Source organism: Trachurus trachurus (genome assembly GCF_905171665.1).
Source record: "Trachurus trachurus genome assembly, chromosome: 13".
Classification (NCBI taxonomy): Eukaryota; Metazoa; Chordata; class Actinopteri; order Carangiformes; family Carangidae; genus Trachurus; species Trachurus trachurus.
This window is the reverse complement of record NC_139892.1, coordinates 10296131-10312329: the sequence shown is the minus strand read 5'-3', so window position 1 is coordinate 10312329 and position 16199 is coordinate 10296131. Positions and strand designations below refer to the sequence as shown.

At 40.5% G+C, this 16199-nt stretch overlaps 1 protein-coding gene across 1 annotated transcript; it reads left to right on the top strand.

Moving 5' to 3' along the window:
- Positions 1-803: 803 nt before the first annotated feature.
- mpzl3 (myelin protein zero-like 3) lies at positions 804-15896 on the top strand. Its single transcript, XM_083984942.1, has 6 exons — positions 804-1076; positions 4277-4443; positions 9804-10017; positions 12952-13108; positions 14541-14610; positions 14917-15896. Exons 1-6 carry the CDS (start codon positions 1007-1009, stop codon positions 14995-14997), a joined length of 759 nt encoding a protein of 252 aa, XP_083841068.1. The 5' UTR covers positions 804-1006; the 3' UTR covers positions 14998-15896.
- Positions 15897-16199: the final 303 nt, after the last annotated feature.

Genomic DNA, 16199 nt, shown 5'->3' with positions numbered 1-16199 from the left:
TAGGGATAATTACAACAGTAAAGACAAGAGATCAGGGACAGGGATAGTGGTAATGTGCCTAGAAATAGCAGGGGAGTCCCACCAGAGCGTCCATGGTTTTTATACAGAAGCTGGAACGGGAGATAACGACGGACAAGACTGGGCCTCGGGCCTCCACACAAGTGGGTTCATGTGAGGGGATGGGTGAGGGGATGGGAGATGGGATGGGACAGCAGAATATATTGTATTTTTTGGATATGGTTTTTCACTTAAGCTCAGTCCACGTCTGTTTTTTTTTTTAAAAGGGAGAATTGAGCTTACAACCAAAATCCATCTGGAAGGTCTGTTCTTTAGTGGGGGAAACTGTATTAACAGGCCCCACTTTGTGACTGCAGCAGAAACATGGTGAATCTCTATTTTCTGATATAATCCAAAACAGTAATATCTATTTAAATAGGCTATTATTATTATTATTGAATGGAAAAACTAATATGAACAACACCTCAAATCAACATCATGGCCGGATTCAACATTTACTCACAACAAAAAAAGTGAATTAACTGAAACTTTTTAAAATGTTTCATTGTAAAAGGTATACAGTAGGCTACACACCTGTCCAAAAATTACATCATTGTGTTTTATTTTGAAAAAAATCTCTTTCTAATGTTACACTATTTACAGAAGGGATAATTACACAGTTGAGAGTCACTACATTGGTAAAAGTGTCACAAGTTTTTATTGTAGCTTTTTATTTTATTTTATTACCAGGGTGTCTCACTTCCTTCACCTTATCTGTAACGTTATGTGTAGTTTTACTTCCAGAGGTCCAGCGGCGCCACTTCCTGATACACCTGTTTGTCAGGTAGGACAGTCAGTCAGTCCACAGTCCTTCGTCTGCGGGCGCAGCGGAGAAACTGAGTCATGAAGAGATAATGGACGGAATTTTACAGAGGCTTTGACGCAACATTTTTTGTGTATTTTTTTTTTTGTATCGCCTCTCGAGTGAACCCGATACAACGGAGTAAAAATGCGTCGACTTGGCCGGCGGAACATCGCTCTGAATGTGGTTTTGCTGCTGTATCTGCTCGGGTGTTTGGGTGAGTAAACAGGCCGGGGAGCTCGGCGGTAGGATACATGTCACGGTGTTTTTACAACACGAGTTTCAACTGGAGAAACTACTGTGCGCACCTTTAGTTGAATGTCTGCGTACTTTTCTATTTGGTCGACTCCAGCTTTTTTTTTTTTAAACCCACGCGCTTCGTTTTCATAAAAGTTCAAGAAAAGGTCGAGTTTTATAGAAATAAAGTCTGTAGCCGTGTAAACAACATCTATCGCCATTTTAAAACGGCTCTTGTTTGACTTTTCGGTGGTGAACTAAAGAAGGCAACCCACACCGGTGGAAATAAAAAAAACAAAAAAACACACATGGTGCCAATCTCGTGCCCTTTGCACTACATCTTTGGGCACACACAGCAAATCTATACTTCACGTGAAAATATGCCTGGTTAGCACAAATATAAAGTTGTTATGAGCTTTATAAGTCTCACTATCTGCCAGTGAAGTTGCTTTAGTTTGTAGGAAGGAGCCAAAATAGCACATAGGAGTCAAGTAGTTAAGTAGTTGCCAATGGATTCAGCAGGAACAGCCCATAACAAGACAGGACAGTGTTAAAAGCCAGCCAGGGCTTGGATGGACTCTGACAACTGGTATGCAGAAAGTGAGGAGCTCTGTCTTTCTGCCAAGTACATCACAAACATGGTTCTAGTCTGTGGGCAGCTGTGTTTGTTTCTCTCCTTGTATTGGAGGAATATCAATGAGAGATAAATACAGTAAAGGCAGCTGAGAGGTAGATGTTATCCGTGGGGTCACCTTGTTTCTTTTGTCCCACAGGTGTTGGACCAGGACAGTGGGCCTCTGTGGTCTCTGCAACATGAGACTATAGGGACAGATAAGAACTATTATGCTTTGTCTTATGAGAAAAAATAAGAAAATACTTGAATTTGTCATATGTTTTTCAGCAAGAGCGTTTTTATTCATTCAGAGCAGGACAGGACTACATAGTGTTGTCTTCCTCTATAGTCTAATTATTCAGGCATCTGCTTGTTTGGGAAAATAAAAACGGTGCTGATGAGCTGCCAACTTTCCAATAACACCACTAATTGCTTGATTGTCAGCATCCATCGTGTCTTTAAAGTTCAAGAGTGGTGCAGCTTTTCAAGGCCCCTCAGCTTGATTTCCTCCTCTCTTTATGAAGTGATAGATGTGTTCGTGCTCGCCTAGGGGACTTTTTTTTTTTTCTCCCCCGTTTTTGTAGATGATCCAGGCTCTGATAGTGTGGTAATAATAATTCTCACACAACTTACTGTAAGATAAACTTTGTCCTCATCATAGCTGTTGGGGTCTTTGATGGAATCAGTGTCGGTTGTCATATCAGACCCAAGATCGGATACATCCGCTGATTGCCAGGGTTATCTTTCTCAATGCTCGGTCCCCGGGGGAAAAGATGGTTTGCGGCCTTTGCTTTGAAATGGAGAAGGATGCTGCTTTCATTTGTGGTGTGTGTGTGAAAGACACTGATGGGATGTTGGCTTTTTTCCCCCATACAAGTATCACCTTTAAGGCCAGGAGGGCAGTGGTACATGATAAAGATTATTATAATCAGTTGGTGAGTTGCTGCGATAATGTTTCAGCCTCAAAACTATTGGATGGATAGCTCTGAAATTTGCTTCATCTATTCAAGGTCCCCAGATAATTAATCCCAATGTCTTAATACTTTTCATGTAGCACCAACAACTTCAAGTTTTAACTTGTTCATTGAAAAAAACAGACTTTTACGGCTCACAGAATCCTGATCCCCTGACTTCTCCCTCTAATGCCACCATGAGGTTCACGTCCTTATTGTTGAGTGAAATATCTTGAAAATCCTTGAAGTTTCGTATGGATTATCATGGAATTTGCTTTGGGTGTTGGAAGTTTCCCGCAGGATGAATTCTGTTGACTTTTGTCACACCCTGGCTTCTCAGGTAGAGAGCCACTCTCAGGTCAGAGTTTAATTTTATACTCATACTCATACTCACAGCTTAAGCCATTGTCATTATCTCAGGTCTACTTAACGTTCATTGCTTTTATTATATTCATTAGGAGATTATTAGTTTGCTAAAATGGTAAATTAAGATTGTTAACATGGTAAACAAGCTAGATCTCAACATGTTAGCATTAAAACTTTGAGCATATTATGTTGATTTGGTATGCCTGATAACTATCGGTACTGACAATTATCGACCCGATAATTATCAACAAAATGCGGTACACAGATAAGCTGGAAAATTACACTTTTTGCGGATCACTAGAGCCAATTTTTATTAGCCAAAATTGTCTTGATTTTGCTAATTTTCAGTCCATTTACCCCCAGATTTGAAACAATAATAAATGTTGTTTTTGAAGAGTGCAACTGTTTTTATTTTTGTTGTGATTATAGTAGTGAAGTCAGAGGCAGAGCTGTAATGTTAAATTCATCTTTACTAACTACATCTTAACCTTTCCTAACCTTATAAAATGTTAAAGGTATCAGCATCGGATATGAGAAGCTGGAACTTATCGGTTCTATCTCAGTATCTCAGTAGCATTCATAGTCATAGCACCTTTAAAGTGTAGTGTCACAGAGCTGCTAGCATTGTGGTCCTCTCATTTCCATCTGGTCTGATCTTGGTCGTCATGGCCTGAATAACCTTTCCAATATTTACTCTCTACTTGTGTGAAGCGGTTTGTTTGTTTGTAAAAGAAGCCGTCAGTGCGGACTAGCGAGCTCTCAAACATCAAGCACCGCTGCAGAGACTGTTGCCCTGGCTGGCCTCCCCTTGGCGTTCTGGAAGAAGAGATGTGATGATGAAAAAACATCTTGCATGAGAGACAGTCAGGGACACAACTTTATCTGAAGTCGAAGGTCCCTGACAGACAGATGTGTATAGAAAGCCTGTCAAACACAACAGCACTGGCTGCTGAGAAACTTGTATCAGAAGGATGTCACTCAGTTCAGTGTCAACAACACGGAGGAATTTCCTACACTCAAACTTAAATGTTGCAGCAGTGCGGGCACATTTCGTAAACACTGTTTTTTTTTTTTTTTTTTTTTTTTACAATTTTTCTCACACAAATGCCATGCGTAGGCGTCTTCCTTTAGTTTTTCTTTGTCTGCCCCCACCCCACCCTCTTCTCCAACATGTAAAACTGCACATATCATGTTTCACCTGTTGCTCTCATCTCATCCCTGACCTCCTTTCTACCATTTCACTTCCAGCCCCTTCTCCAGTCTCCTCCATCTCAGTGAGCTCTCCACCTGAGGTCCATGCATCTAAAGGGGAAACCGTCTCACTCTCGTGCACCTTCACCTCTACCAGTAGACCCACCAGTAAGATGAGCGTGGACTGGTCCTACAGGCCCCCGAGTGGAGGCCCACCACAGACAGTGAGTACTGTACGCCTCTATCATACAGAAGGTCATATATATTATAAGACGCTGTTGCTGCAGATGTAGTAATTAACATGTACAGTATGTCTGCACTTGCCGTCCAATTTGGGCGTAGCATTCTCCTTAAAATGCACGTATTGACTTGCCCTTGGATTTGAGTTATTCACCTACACTTTATCAGGTGAATGTACAGGAGAACAGAGAAACACATGCTGTGCAGTGAACAGGCTGAATGCTGATGTTGTGCAATTTCAAAACAAACAGCAACGTTGCTGTTTGGAAGTATTGCTCTTTTGGTATCTTGTTGTTGGGTTTGGTTTGTTACCATGACAAAAACTGTAATAAGTACTTTGTGCTATGCTTTTTGCACTAGTAGCTGAAATGACTACTTGACGAATTAGTTCACAAAAAATGTAATTCAGTCATTATTGACTCACCCTCATGCTGATGAATGCTCCGGAGTAGTTTTTTATTCCTCAAAGTACATCTGGAGAACCGGGAGGACGGTTCGTAGTCCAACGAAATCCTTATATGAGAGTCAATAGCGCCTGACACAAAAACGTCCATAAACTACACAAAAACCCTCTAATATTCCTCCACACTGCTCGTCTGCTGCAATCCAAGCATCCTGAAGGGATATAGTTCAGAGTTTACCCGAAACTACGTCATTTAGGACATTTTTACAGCCTAAACAGACCCGTATTGCGCTCTGACGTTCACATGCGTGAATGCGAGAGCACGCCCCAGGCAAATTCAATACAGGACTGTTTAGATTGTAAAAATGTCCTAAATGACGTTGTTTCGAGTAAACTCGAACTATAGTTCGAGGGAATTTCATTTTTTGTTCCTTTCATGAGTTCTTGGAAACAGAGGGGGACAGTTTGTGATATTTATGATATTTGTTTTCAGTTGTATCCATTTTTTTTTGTATCTGTCAGTTTCCTTGATGGGATAGTTTTCCCATAAATCCACGTATGGCTGCAACATATTTTAAGAATCCTTGGATTCTCCCTGGACATTTTTCCACTTGCAAAAAGCTTTAAAGTCCATTTAGCCACTGACTGCTTTTTCTTCCTCCTTAGAGCACAGTTATTATGTAATTGGCATGTAGATAACAGAGTTCCACCATCTTTTCACTCTCACTCCTTTAATAGCATGCAGTGTGAAAAACACCAAGTAAACAGATCTGGGATGTTTTGATTGAACACATGAAAGATATAAGGAGTTAAGTTTTCCTCACTTGGTTGTCAGGTATATAATGTGTGGGGCTTTTGACAGTTTATCGTCTAAATAATCAGCAAACAGTCTTTATTTGCAGCCTTAAAAAGGATAATGAACTTCATTTGACTTCCCTCCCTCACTCTCACTTTGCATTCTCCACCACGCTGATTTCTCTCGATTTTTCTGAACCTACATGCACAGCTGTGATTGTAAAACATAGCCTGAAGCAAACTCGGGTCAACATCAGTTAATGTAGATGCCGTGTGTGTGTGTGTGCGTGTCGATAGGTTTGATTTACCAGCATCACTGCAGTGAGAATCTTTACTTCATATCCACTAGTCACCTTCCCACTCAGCTTTTGTGTCTTTGGGAAGGTTGAGGTTCTCCCCAGGAAATCCCGGCTGGTTAGCTAGCTGCCTTAATACCCCTTCCTTCCTCTCTGGTGGTATGGTGGTCTTGTTTGAAATGCGTTGAGATGTACTGTATCCATCCCAACCCATTACTGCACTCAGTCCTCTAACCCCACACACTCTGGGTTCAGTTTCCAGTGACCAATCCACTAAAGATCCACCACATAATTTAAGCAGCTCCATTTGGACTTGAGGAGACCCATCAAGTGTGGTTCTGTCAAATTGCATTTGGAGCATGGGAATCCATAGTGTGGTAGCTGCAACCCTATACACCACCATTTCCTATAGGAGCTGTCAGACCTTAAGTGGAGGCTAATGTTTTGTGGCTCCAGTCTTATGGAGTGCTGTTGGTTTGGTCATTAAGATACTGTAGTTGTCTGGTCTCAAAGTGTGTAGCTAGCGAGGGAGGAGATGGAGGTGGAGACTTGAAAACGACTTGGTCTTAGTGTGTGTATGCACGTGCATAGCAGTCAGCAGATATTACCAGCAGGTATTACCTCACAATCTCTTTACTGCTATAGTAAAAAGTCAGCAAGGGAAAGCCTCACCCGTGTCTGTGTTTCCATCCACCCAGCTCAGCTAGTTTGTTCTTTTAGTCTTTTTCTTTTTCTTTTTTTTCTTATCACAGATAAATAATGTGTGGCATTTTCCTGATACATAAATGAGACCAAGTCTGGAAGTTTCTTATTTCAATTTCCTAAACCTTCATTTACTTTCCATCCAATTTCATTAGCAGCTTTTGGCTGGTGTATTGGCCTGTGTGTTCCCTCGCTCGTATATCACACTGGGAGAGAACCATGAATAAGCATGTGAAAAGCTCCATCAGAAAATATAATTTTGCTGCCAAAGCTTTAGTGTCAATCTGAATTGCTGCAGTGCTTCAGTGACTTGCATAATTACCTCAGTCCTGATGAGAATTAATTTCGTAGATTGGAATAGAGGAGAGGCCGAATGTTCAATCAAATATCAGTAGAAGCTGAGGGTTAATTGGAGGATTTGGCAATCGAATTCTGCTGAATAATGATAAAAAATAAATCTATTATAGACTGAATTATCTGAAATTTCAGTAGGATGCTGTTGTTCAGTTTTCCAGTGGGAGCCTTTGTCTATTACGTCTCAGATTATGTATTACAGGTGGCCTTGGTTTTAAAACAGTCTCACAACTCTTGGATGTATTTCAGCATTTGTCATGAGTTTTAAAAAGCCCACTGAGGCCAGTGTTTGTTTGCAGACTGAGCAGTCTCTTACACAGTCATCGACTTGAAGCTGCTCTCTCGTAGGCTGAGCAGGGAGATGACTGTCTGACTTTTATCACTGCCAGCTCTACACTACAATCAGTGTCTCAGAAATATGCAGATAGACACACACACACACAGCTGTAAATCCATAAAGCCTTATCAGACGCAGCCATTGTTCAAGTGATTCTGTGTTTGCTTATGTTTTTTTTGTCTCAGTTTATTGGGGCGATATCCAGAGTTATCCTTATTGACATTAATGTTTATAGAGTGCAAACATTAAGGCCGTAAATATACTCACCAGGCACACATACATTTATGCATGATCTTGATTTAGACTTCTTCCTGATGTAATAAATATAGTTCGAGGGAACGCTTGCACACATCTCAGTTTTTGCACAGCACATTTTTACTCCCTCTATCCTCCTGGCAAGTTTTCCATATTTTTTTTCCAGGTTTTTACATGCAGTTGTTCTTATAATATATTACAGATGTTTCCAGGATTAACATCATTATAAGTTTCTCTATTATCATATTTCCATTGCGACTTCTTTACATTTGTGTGATCCTTATGTTTCTCTGTAATTGCAGACTTTTCTCACACATCATGCATGATTTGTATAGATGTATTTTGCTGTATATAGATGGATTCACACCATATGGTAATCTGGTAATGCAGACAGATGTTATTATTCATCCTGTACAAAGCACTCAGTGGAAACATCCTGATGTGTGATATTCTCCTGAATCATTTATTGTGTGGCTTTAAAAAAAACAACAACTATATTGACTTGAATAGTTTGTCTGGTTTCTGCTGCTTTCACAATATTGCCAAAAGAAAATGTGAATCTGCTGTTTTGTAATAGGAGTGAATGCATCATATATGGCACAAACTGTTCATGGTTGTGGATTTGCAAACGTCTAGAACCATTTAGTAGACTAAAAGTGGTGGTGACAGGGGCATTGCTATAATTTAAGCTGATTTTCTTATCTTTTTTTTTTTTTTTGGTTCCCTCTTGAGGAGCTTTTTGCCTTTTTCGGAGGTGGATGAATTGGCAGGATGCAGAAACATCCATTTGGGATTGTAGAAGAAATCTATAACCCTCTTCTGCTCTCGGAGTAGATATGAAGGCCATTCAAGCTCTGATGTTATCCTGCAAAGAATCTAAAAGCCTCTCGATGTCTTCGTGTTTCGTGTTCCCCGTTCCACTCAGCCAGCGCAGGACTAAGACGGAGCTGGGAAGAGTAATGACTGGCCGCTCATATTACACAAGCACTTACTAACATGTGCTTCTTAAGCATAATGAAAGGCTTTGGGTTTTTATCCGTCTCAACCATTCAAGTCGATGTAGTTCCACAAAGTTCATACTTCATACTTCACTCTAGTCCACTGCAAATTCAAAGCTCTGCAGACCAGAGTTTTGCATTCATTCATATTGGTATGTAAATAAACAGTAGTCGAGTCCTGCCTGAACCCTGGGATTGCTTCACTTTTTTTCTCGTTGTTTCCCTCCAGCTTGGTTTTTCCTCCAGCTTTCATAAAAATGAAGTTGTATAGAAGGTAAACAAAGGGCAAAATAACTGCATGAACTAAAACCAATAAGATTTAATTGAATTTCCCTTCTCTGGGATTAATAAAGTTCTTTCAATTCAATTCAACTCAAAGAGAAGATGTGACATCTTTATTCCTTTTCCTCCTCCCTGCATCACTGATGATGACTTGTTCCTGTTTGTGTTGATGTGTTTTCTCCTGTTGCTTATTGTGACTAATCTGGGAGTCACAAAACTCATTAAAACACAAACTCTCCTTTCTTTGTTTACTCTGTGAAAAACATATACTGTTTGTGGTAGCTCCACTTTTTCATTCCCCCTTCTCTCCACCCACACACCCGGGATGTGTTGGTTTGGAGAGGTCTGGGTCAGCTTGATGTGGGAGTAATGAAGGGATGGAGCTGTTGTTGTTGAAAACAGACTGATCTGCTCAGCCTAAAGGTGGAGGTAAAGTTTCTGACTCACCTTCCTCTTTCTGTGTGAGATTTTAGGCACACACATGAATTTCTTTTGGCTTTTGCTTGGTCAGATTTGTATTCATATTTCTTTGCCTAAACACACAGAGCCCCCCTCATGCTGTTATTGACAAAATTGCCAAAAGAAAAGCCACCACCACCTGTTGTGCTAGACTCTTTCCTTCCGGCAGAAAAATACTAATTTAAATTTAGGAGTGATTATTCTTAGATCATGCAAGAGAGGTGATCATTAATTAAAATGATTCAGGTGGCTGCATTTCTATACATGTCTGAGCAGCGACAGATGTTGTGTGTGAAACGCTCAATGCATCATTATACATTAATCAGCCTACCAGTCCAGTTGTGTTAGTCATAGATGTGAATAACAACAATGAATGGCAAATGTTACACCCTTGCTGAGGGCACACTCCCGTCTTATTTCATACCAGTCAAATTTATTTTCATCCTCTCTCCTCTCCTTCCAGTTTTTCCACTTCTCCTCGCGGGCATTCCCGCCGCTCGAGGGTCAGTTCGCGGGTCGTATCCAGTGGCAGGGAAGCCCAGCGCGTGGGGAAGCCTCCATCTCTCTCATCAACGCCACTCTGCACGATAATGGGACCTTCACATGCTCAGTCAGAAATCCTCCTGACGTCCACGGCTCCCCGAATTCACACACTGTTCTCACCGTCACACCAAAGGGTAAGATGGCACAGATACACACACACACACACACACACACACACACACACTGCAGAGGAAGTTTGTCCGTACCTGTATGTTGATTTGTTTGTCAGCAGGATTACACATAAAAGCACAGAACCAGTTTGCACCGGTCTTGATGGAGGGATGGGCCAGTTATTTAACTTCGCCAGTCAGGTGAAGTAGTGCAGATCTCATCATGTACACATGAGCTGCTCAGGAAATAATAACTTTTGGATATTGATGTACAAAAAGAAGCCCATTTCCTACTTCCTTTTATTTTCCAGTTATAAAAGCCGGACAGACAAATGTTGTATTGTTTGATTAAGGCTGAGGTACACGCTCTACTGATGCCATTCTAGTTTGACCATGTAAAAAAAAACATCGTAATTTAACTTCCTTCGGCATCTTTAAGTTCAACATTTTGGCAAATTGGCCGATTGCCATAATCACTATAGTCATAGCAGTAGGTTTGTTTTACCTTTAATTGTCGGTGCAAGCTGTTTTTAGAACGGCAGAGCAGAGCCGCGAGCTGCTCATAGCTACGCTACGGAGGCTAATGGGATTTCTTGGTTTCCCTCATCAAACTCATCAAATACACAATCCATCAACTCCAAAACGCTCTGGTGGACAAGTTGTGACCTGCACATTCACCACGCTATGAGATAATAACAGAACGTCACGAGATAGAGTTGTTTTCGAGGTAAATTCATGCAAAACTTGCATGAATTGTACACATGAGCTGCTCAGGAAATATTAACTTTTGGATATTGATGTACAAAAAAAAGCCCACTTCCTACTTCCTTTTATTTTCCCGTTAAAAGCCAGACAGACAAGTATTGTATTGTTTGATTAAGGCTGAGGTGTTCTACTGATGCCATTCTAGTTTGACCATGTAATAATAAAAAAAAAACATTTTAATTTAACTTCCTTTGCATCTTTAAAACTTTACACACTTGAATCTGTGCAATGTATCAGCTGTCAAATCTGGACTCCTCTGACGTACTCCAGATGCATTTATTTATCTCTGAAACCTGCTCCATGTTTGTCCTGAATTCACCTCAGGTGTCTCGATCTGGATTTTCCCACATTTAATTGTGTGCTGTTTATAAGCAGAGACAGGGCTGGGGGGTGAGGGATGGGAGAAGTTTCCACTGCCTGCCACATATATTTTGCAGCAGACTAATCCAAACATCTCGTTAGTGTTTGTATAAGGCTGTCATGATGTTAGCTTTATTGACTCGTACACATTCGCCTGCCTCTGCTGTCAGCGAAGTGGATGGTTGGAGGCAGGGAAGTAGTGGTAACTCATTAGATCTAAATGACGTACTTCTACACACTGGTGTAAATAATTGTGATGGTTCTCATACTAAAAATAACTAAACTGTAGTAACGTTAATGAAGACCAGGGGGACTTTAAAGCAATAGTTTTACATTTTGGGAACAAATGTACTCGTCATTCGTCCAGGGACAAGATCGATGCCACCTCCACATCTGTGCAGTAAATAAACTGAAGCACCCACCAGCTCTGCCAAAGCTCTGACGTGTTATATCACTAGTTCAAGCCCAAGACACACAACACTATGTATTACAGTAAATTGTTGTACTGTCCAGTTTTTGTAGAGATTAAAGGGATAGTTCAACATTTTGGCAAATTGGCCTATTGCCATAATCTCAATAGTATTTTTAGGAGTAGGTTCGTACCTTTATTTGTCGGTGCAAGCTATTTTTAGAACTCTCATTAAACTCATCGAATACACAATCCAACAATTCCAAAATGCTCTTGTGGACAAGTTGTGACCTGCATATTCACCACGCTATGAGATAATAACAGAACATGATGGAGTCGTTTTAGAGGTAAATTCATGCAAAACCACTGATGCGCGTTCCTGTTTGGGGCAGTTTTTCGGCAAGCAGTCTCTGCATTTACCTCTAAAACAACTCTGTCTCGTAACGTTGTGTTATTATCTCATAGCGTGGTGAATGTGCAGGTCACAACTTGTCCACCAGAGCGTTTTGGAGTTGTTGGATTGTGTATTTGATGAGTTTAATGAGGGAAACCAAGAAATCCCATTAGCCTCCGTAGCGTAGCTCTGAGCAGCTCGTGGCTCTGCTCCGCCGTTCTAAAAATAGCTTGCACCGACAATTGAAGGTAACGTAACCTACTGCTATGACTATAGGGATTATGGCAATGGGCCACTTTGCCAAAATGTCGAACTATCCCTAACTAACACTAAATGTGTTGATTAGAGGTGGTACTTTTTTTTTGTTTGCAGTCTTTGTGCTAAGCTAAGCTAACTAACTGCATATTGACTGTGCAGGTATCAAATTGTATCAACATCATCTCATTCTCTGTAAGAAAGAAAAGTGTATTTGTCTGATTTTGTAACAGTTCAGTCACGCACTACAAGACTCAAAAACATTTTCTTCCCCTAAGATAGACTATTAAACTAATGACCATGGCCTGAGCCCCCCCCCCCCCCCCCACTACTCACTCGATTACTAATCTAAACTCTTAGAAGCTGTGTACCTTCAGACTGTTTTAATCGTTCACATATGGCCTGTTACAACAAAGTATTGCAGCTGTTTGCTGTGTTTGCACTTTATAGCTCTTATTGATCGTCCTAATATGTTTTATGTTTTGAATTGTTGAACAATTGTATTGTTTTAAAAGGTTTTTATGCCACTGGGAGCACAAGTTATTTTCTTTCTTTTCTTTTCGTGTATGATGTGTATTTTATTTAACCTTTATTTATACAGATATGAAAGACAGGGCCTGATTTCCACGAGATACCTCTTTCAGACACAATGAGTATAATCAATCAATATGATGTCTGTGTAATGGGTGTTTTGCAGGAAGTCTAACTTCTTATGCATGTGTGGTCATAAACAGCTTGTTAACATGAGTCTGTCTGACCTCCCCCCCGCCAACAGCCCCCAGCATTCGCTTCTCTGATGTTGCGGTCCTCCTCGCTTTCATCCTCATGCCCTCCACTGTCATCACCCTCATCCTGATTGGACGGATGTTCTGTCCCAAGAAACGACAGAACCAATCGAAGAGCTACAGATCACCCATAGAGGTCACAGAGGGGTGAGTAGATCTGCTCGACCAATCACTGCCGCTGGTCTTCGGGGGTCAGTGCAGCCTTTGATGGTTATAGATGAGCCTCCGGATTCCTCATTTGTTGAAGGTTAAACAAGAATCTAAATTTGAGGCAGTGGGGTTCGATTCCCCCGAGGAAGAAAGGATCTGTGAATCAGCGAGACGTCCGACTCCGGTCTGAGATTAGCTCGTCTACAGGCAGGTTTATTGTGAGGTGGAGTGAAGTCACACAGGAGCTGGTATTTGCTCTTTGGACTGGAGCAATATATAAATGGACATGGTTTCACTCCTCTGTAATACGTGTGGAAATAGATTGCATAATTTACCTTGATAGGATTATATAACCAATGAGCAGCCACTCAAGTTCACTTTGACTCATTGTCTTGACATGCGGCATTACTTTTCTGAATACTTCAGGTTCAGCATTACCAGCCTCTACACAGTTAGAGGACCCCGTAAGATGCATTCAAGTGTCTTCTTACAGCTGGAAACACACAGAAAACAAAAGAATAGTGGATTCAGGGTGAAGACTTAGATGAAAAGATTAATGTCAAGCTGTAATACATGTTAAGTAATAGAACAAAGTTTTTTTTTTTTTTTTTTTTTTTTTTTTTTACATTTGTAAAGAACCAGAGTATCGGTTTCTCCATATTTCCAGCTAAGTGCTTATCTGTGTGCTGCTGCTCTAACTTCAACACAAACAGATGATTATTATAATCATTTTTTATTCCAATTACCATCTAGATGACTTTTGTATATTTATGAAATAAATACACAGCAATGAAAGAATGTATTTATTTACTGATTTTAAGACAAAGCAACCTGAGCTGCACCATGGTCCCAGTCTGACTGCTCAGGGTCAAATCTGGACCCACTGAGCTACAGCAGTGAAGACGTCATGGTGCATGAATGTGTGCAACAAACTCAAGTGTAAACACACACACACACACTGATAAACACAGTCAGTATTACAAGTTGTGGCTCCAAAAACAGTTTGAAGTTTAAATGTTCTTTCCAGATTTTGCCGTACTTGTACTGTATGTCGTCTACTGTTTGTAGTGTTGAATGAGTAAGTAGTTTAGTGAAATATTTGAATTCAAACATTAAAAATTCAGTCAGAATCAACATTATTTGTCATTTCCAACTCTCTCTGCCTCCATGGACGTGAGACATCGTTCTTCATTGGTTAGGTGGGTTCAACACAAACACAATATGTGTGTAATGTATGTTGAAGTAGCTCAGCCACTTGTCTACTGTCTTTTTTAAGTGCTGTGTATGTTTTAACTTATTGTTGTGTTGCTCATATGACACTCTCCTCCTTCACGCCTATGAAGCATGTAAACGCCGTCAAAATGCTTTGTCGCCATGCCATTTATTGTCATTACTGACCATCTTTTGTTGTCCATGCTGCATCCATCAGAGAGGAGTACGGCGTCCACTCACCGGGGGCCAAAGTAAAAAGGGCCACATGCTGTGACCTATATTTCACGGTACAGTACAGAATGTTTCGTTATAGCACAAAGCTTTTCCAACCCATAAATAACTAAATGAGACATGTCTGCCAGATCTGTTTCACATGTTTAATTTTATATGCCCTCTGAGTCTGACTACAGGACTTGATGGTTCATCAAATATTGATTTGTCCGATGTAGTTATTTTGTGTCTGGGTCTGTGCTGTATGTGTGTGTGTTTCCTATATATATATATATATATATATACAGTATTGTGTGTGTGTGAGTATGTGTGTGTAGTTTCACTTCTTCACTGTCTACCTTTCCGCTCCTCTGTGTATCCAGGACTCGGATGATGAAGAGGAGCATTACGACATGAAAAAGCTGCCTCCCACAGACGAAGGCTTCGCAGAGTCTCAGTGCTAAGAGTTCCCTGGTGGTCGGGGCGTGTAACTGCAACGTCTGGACCCACCTGGTGTCTGAAGAAACGGGAGGTACTCAGTGGAAACCACTGCTGGATTCATGTCTTCTGTGCCACAGTCAACCACTCACCCAGTCATTACACGGGAGGAAGGATTTGACTTCTTTAGTGGTGACTGCCCTCCCTTCCCATCCTGTTTCTATTTCCACCATGAGACAATCTGAATTGCTCATCTACACATGAGATTCGTGCTAACAAACACAAGTATGCCAAACATTTTATTTTGTCCATGAGCTGCAAAAATTTCTAAAGGTTTCCCACGAACCACTTCACAGCGTTTACAAAACACACGGCTGTGCGACGTCCGAGGTATTAATTCCTCGATCTGAGAGCTTCCGGTTATGATGAAATATTGTGTGTTGTGTTTCCGCTGGTATCATCTTAAGGTACCGCCTGACCTGGTGCATGTAAACACACAGATAAGCACTACATATATATATATATATTTTGTATAGCTTGATTTTTTTGTGTTTTTTGTTTTACTTTCTTTATTGTGAACGCTGATGTGAGATAGGTATGTTTTGTCTAATTTATTGCTTGTGTCTGAGTGGTTGTATGAAACTTCCCTCTGTTGCGCTGAAGTGGAATATTTCTGTCATATTTGTTATATTTGGAGAAAGAAAATAAAAGGTTTGATTTGCAATATTAGTTGTGACCACTTTATAACATTTGTATATAAAAGTACAATTTATTTGAGATATTTTTTCTATATTAATATACCATTAGTATGTCAGCTGTAGATGTGTCTGTCATTAGTCTTTGGAGATGTCTAGATGTGGTCCTTCATGGATGTAGACTGATTTATGTTTCTAAAATGTGTTTTTTTGCATAAATAAATAAATAAATAAATAAATAAATTAATCGTCAGTGGGTTAACGTGAGAATGAACACAACTTTTAAAAGCGAGGAATTTGTTAATCACATTAACGCATCTTCGTTAGCAAACACGAGACACTTTGTTAATGAAGCTGATTAGATAGCACGCGTTCTCCTCCAACTCTCTCTCTTTTGTTTGGTCTGTTGAACTATTCATGAATGGGTCTCTCTTCCACTATTCATGAACGTTCTTGAATATTCCTTTTAAAAACTCTGAGGATGGGCTGGAGCCACACAGCTTCACTCGCAAATTGCGGCAGCATCTGTCTCA